Genomic DNA, 4,219 nt, shown 5'->3' on the forward strand with positions numbered 1-4,219 from the left:
AGCCTTTGTACATGCTATTCCCTCCGCCTGGAACGCTCAGCCCAGCTAATTCGTATCCAGCTTCCAGCCTCGGCTGAGATATAACTTCCTCCAGGAAATCCTTTGGGGTGTGTTCAACCCCAAGTCTAGAGTTAAGTGCTGCCCCCACCATCGGGTGCTCCCATAACGCCCCGCCCTCCAGACAACCCGGACTACAGCATGCAGCTGCCTGCCGGCCGGCCTGGTTCCCTCCTATGGGTCATCAACTCCTTGCGGGCAGGGGCCAGGGCTGGCGCGAAGGCGGCCCTCCACAGACAGTTCTCGGACGAACAAATAAATGCATGGCTTATCACTCTCTGCTTTCCTAAGACAACTTCATAAGGCACGTGCTCACCCCGCTGGGCTGAGCTCCTCCGTCCATTCTGCAGGAAGATGAGCCCCACCCTGGGTCTAGTCCAGACTGGAGCATTCGGAGCTTCCCCTCTGATCCCCATTTCCGTCTACCCCCTCCATTTGGGCGCCTGCCTCAGCCTGCCCCAGGGTGTGCTGACTGGTCTCAAATGTATCGCAAGCTCTCGGGGAACAGGGGTTGTGCCCCCATGTCGCCTCCTTGGCGCCCCCTCACCTCCACCTGCAGCTCGCCTATGTCGTCCACGGACCAGGCCTCGTCATCGTTGTCATAGTTGGGCACAGTGCTGAAGCTGCCCGCCCGCTGCTCATGGGTGATACCGCACTCGGGCAGGTTCTCCACGGACCGGGTGCTCCGGATGCGGTTCTCGGGGATCCGGGCAGGGACGCTGGTGGTGTCGAAGTTTTCACATTCGAGGACTTCCACGTAGATCAGGTAGGGAGCCTGGGGAGGTAGGCGGTGGAGTGAGGAAAGTATCTGCAACACACTGCCGCCATTGTTCCCAGATCTGAGCAGTTCGCACAACTCTTCCTGCTGCCCACGCCGAGCGCCAACCCTCAGCCGTCAGTCCTGACACTGCGAATGCCACTGTAGGGCAGGACCCTGTCCTCTGAACACCTCTATGAAGAATTAGGTGAGAGAGGACACAAATCTTCAAAATGTTTCAGCGGAGCTTCAGAATGCACAGGTGACGTACTTGGGCGAACCCCTTCCAAACTATCAGCTGCAACCGAGCTCCGGGGGCTCGTCCTAGACACAGGCTGGGAGAGAGCCGGGCTCTGGCGCGAGCGGCGCTCCGACCATCAGCACTACTGCAAGAGAAGCCTGACCACCAGTACTGGCTCCGACCGGCAGACAGCTTCCGCTGGGTCTCCCCAGCGAGACTCGGGCTTCGCTCCGCCCTGCCCACTCCGCTCACTGAAGGGCTTAGAAAGAGGCCCCTCTGCTCTCCTGCTGCTGTGCTGGGAAAGCCCACGAGGTCGGGAGGGCCCGAGGGGAGCTCCCCGAAGCACCGTGTGGATGGGCGGGGAGCTCCCCGAAGCACCGTGTGGATGGGCGGGGAGCTCCCCGAAGCACCGTGTGGATGAGCGGGGAGCTCCCCGAAGCACCGTGTGGATGGGCGGGGAGCGACTCTCTCCTGGGACGTGGCTGCAGGTGAGCTGGAAAAGCCAGGCCTCTTTGGTCCAGAAAACCAAAGCCCAGAAAGCGGGGACGAGTGGGCTCTCAGAAGCACACAGCGCAGAGTCAAGGGGAACACGTGCTCACGAACCACGAGGGAGTCGGATGCTGGGCGGGCAGCTCCGGGCAGACGCAAGCCCTGGACAGCCATGGAGCGGAACCTGCCTACCTTGTCCTTGGAGTTGAGGACAACAGCCTGGGTGTGAGGCACACGGACCACGTGGTGGTCAAAGCCGGCAGTGGGCAGCCAGACCCGGGCAGGGAGCTTGTGGTTGAGCAGGGAGAGCTCTGAGATCAGCCGCTGCGTCTTCTGCTCCTTGGTGGGGAGCGTGGCCAGCCGCTTGCCGATCGCCATCAGGGACTTGATGAATTCCCGCTCAGGAGCCAGTCTGACAGGCTGCAGAGGGTTGGGGGTGATGTGGAAGACGGTGAAGAAACCACAGGAAGAAGTGGCCCACCCACTCTGTCAACCCTGGCCAAGTGAGCCAGGGAGCCCAGCACCCAGAGAACTCCAGGGGAGTGGCTGCCGCTCGGCCCCACGTCCCACCCCACCCCCTCGACTTGAGTCGGGAGCAGGGCGAAGAGCCAGCACAGCCCTTCTCCACGGGCTGCTTCCTGAGGGTACGGGGCGGGGGGAGCCCAGGTCACTGGGATGCACCCCTCTTCTCTCGGACGTCCTCGGGAACCGTCCCAAGGCTTCAAGATGGGCGGGGGGCGGGGGACAACTCCCGGAAGTTACCCAGGGCCGCTTACGCTGAGCACGTTTCGAGACGGGGATGCCCCCTGGGCTGGGGCTCTGCCGGGGCCCCCAAGGCGAGGCAGGGGAGTGCAGTCAGTATCTCCTTTCCAAGGGGGACTTGCTCCACTCGAATGCCTGTGGTGTTTTCCACGCATCCCCCTCCACCCCACACCTCTGACGAGGTCGCCGCGCATGCAGGGACGGGGGAGGACGAGCAGACCTGGCACCGACGAGGACAATCAACGGGCAAGACAAGGCAGGTGCAGGCGGCAGGCGAGGGCCCGAGGGCGGGAGAAGCAGTAGCTGCTTCGGCCCTTGACGATGACCCTGAAGGCCTGTCTCTGTCAGCGATTCCCCCCTGGGTCCTCTTCCCCAGGAGTAGGGTCCCCACATTTGCTCCCTGCTGTGAGCTGGGCTCCACATGCAGGCAGTTCAGGCGCCCCCCACAAAGGATAAAGTCAGTCTGGGGTGTGTGGGGGATGGATACAGCTAGACATGAAAAGGGGCTCTTTCCCCGGTCCGAGTTGGTCTACCGGAAGGGGCATTTATCAGGACGGCCACCCAGTGCCCAGTCCCACCTCCCCTCGGCCAGATAAGGACGTCTCCTCCTCACATAGAAACAGTATCTCACTCACCAGGCTTTTCTCTCCCTCTCCGTGTGTTTTGCTTAGTTTCCTGATTGAGAATTTCTACCCTCACTCCCTCACACTGCAAAAAAGAGCTTCTTTTGCAAGCTGGGCAGTACCAGACCTATCTCTGCAGGTGTGCAGAGCCAGGTTCACCTCTCAGCCTCTGCCCCACGGGGGCTGGCTTGGGGCCCCACACGACAATGAACCAGGGTGTCTGAATCAGTCACGAATGCTTTAGGAGGCAGGCTCGAAAAGAGAGACAGGAGGACAATAGAACTAGGCTTCTGTGGTCCCTGGAAATATCGCAGAGGCCTAACAGGGTTCATCTTGATCCCCTGATCCATCCACTCAGGTGGCAAATGGTCACTGTCCCAAGGACCCTCCACCCCAACCGATTCATAGTCATCTCAGATTAGAAAAGGCAGAATTCCGTCCCATCAAATCAGTGTTTGGGGCGGGGGCCCCTAAGTTACGAGAGCATGTTGGAAATGTGACCCCAGGCCTCAAGAGACAGGCCCTGCCACGTGGGAGGAGATGGGAACCATGATTGAAAGAGGGTCAGCGCAGAACAGAGAAAATGGATTGGATAGACAAATCAAAATAAAATGTAGAGGGACCAGCATTTCCTCTCACGTCTCTGCCCAGCACCAGAGTCCAAGACCCCGTGGGATCGGAGGGTCAGGGGTTAGTCCGGCGGGAACAAGAAAGGAGTGACAACTAAGGCACAGCCTGGGCAGGAAGCTGGGAAAGGGAAGACCTCAGACCTGGAAGAAATGTGGCCAAAGTTAAAAAAAAAACCAGCTGTGGGGAGATAGAAGTTGCCTTCAGGCCAAATCCTCCTTGGTTCTGGGATCAGCTGGCCCAGCACTTAGAAGGCACTGAGTAAATATTTGATGGTCTGATGGCAGAGGCCGTGGGGAAAGGGTTCTCAGCTCCAGTCCAGGGGTGAATTCTACCTCTCCCCCAGCTGTTTGTTCTAGAGCCCCAGGACCTGGGGGCTGTCACACTGTGGTCCCCACTGAGCCTGGGCTCTGGGCATTGGTGACAGGGCAGGGGACTCCTTCAGGTCTGGGAGGCCTGGGAGGGAGGGGCTGATGTCCCAGGAAGAAAGGCACCTTTGAAAGCCAGCCTTGGCCTGGGGGCTCAGAAGATCTGGGGACGGAGAGGAAATGCAGCCATGGGGGGAGCCTGCCACCCAGCCCAGCCTGTCCCCACTTACGGAACTGAATGAATTATCAATACTCTCGGTGCTGGAGGAGAACTCCTGGGAAAGGCCGGGGGGTG

General features: G+C 60.1%; 1 protein-coding gene across 1 annotated transcript in view; it reads right to left on the reverse strand.

The window, feature by feature from the left end:
- Positions 1-4,219, reverse strand: part of PI4KB (phosphatidylinositol 4-kinase beta) — a 24,091-nt gene that overhangs the window by 7,303 nt on the left and 12,569 nt on the right. The window contains exons 3-5 of the mRNA XM_023521848.1: positions 4,155-4,199; positions 1,737-1,964; positions 605-832 (exon numbers count right to left, since the gene is read on the reverse strand). Coding sequence (XP_023377616.1) covers positions 605-832; positions 1,737-1,964; positions 4,155-4,199 — 501 coding nt within the window. The remainder of the gene's footprint in view (positions 1-604; positions 833-1,736; positions 1,965-4,154; positions 4,200-4,219) is intronic.

The sequence above is a fragment of the Pteropus vampyrus genome, unplaced genomic scaffold (genome assembly GCF_000151845.1).
Source record: "Pteropus vampyrus isolate Shadow unplaced genomic scaffold, Pvam_2.0 Scaffold319, whole genome shotgun sequence".
NCBI lineage: Eukaryota > Metazoa > Chordata > Mammalia > Chiroptera > Pteropodidae > Pteropus > Pteropus vampyrus.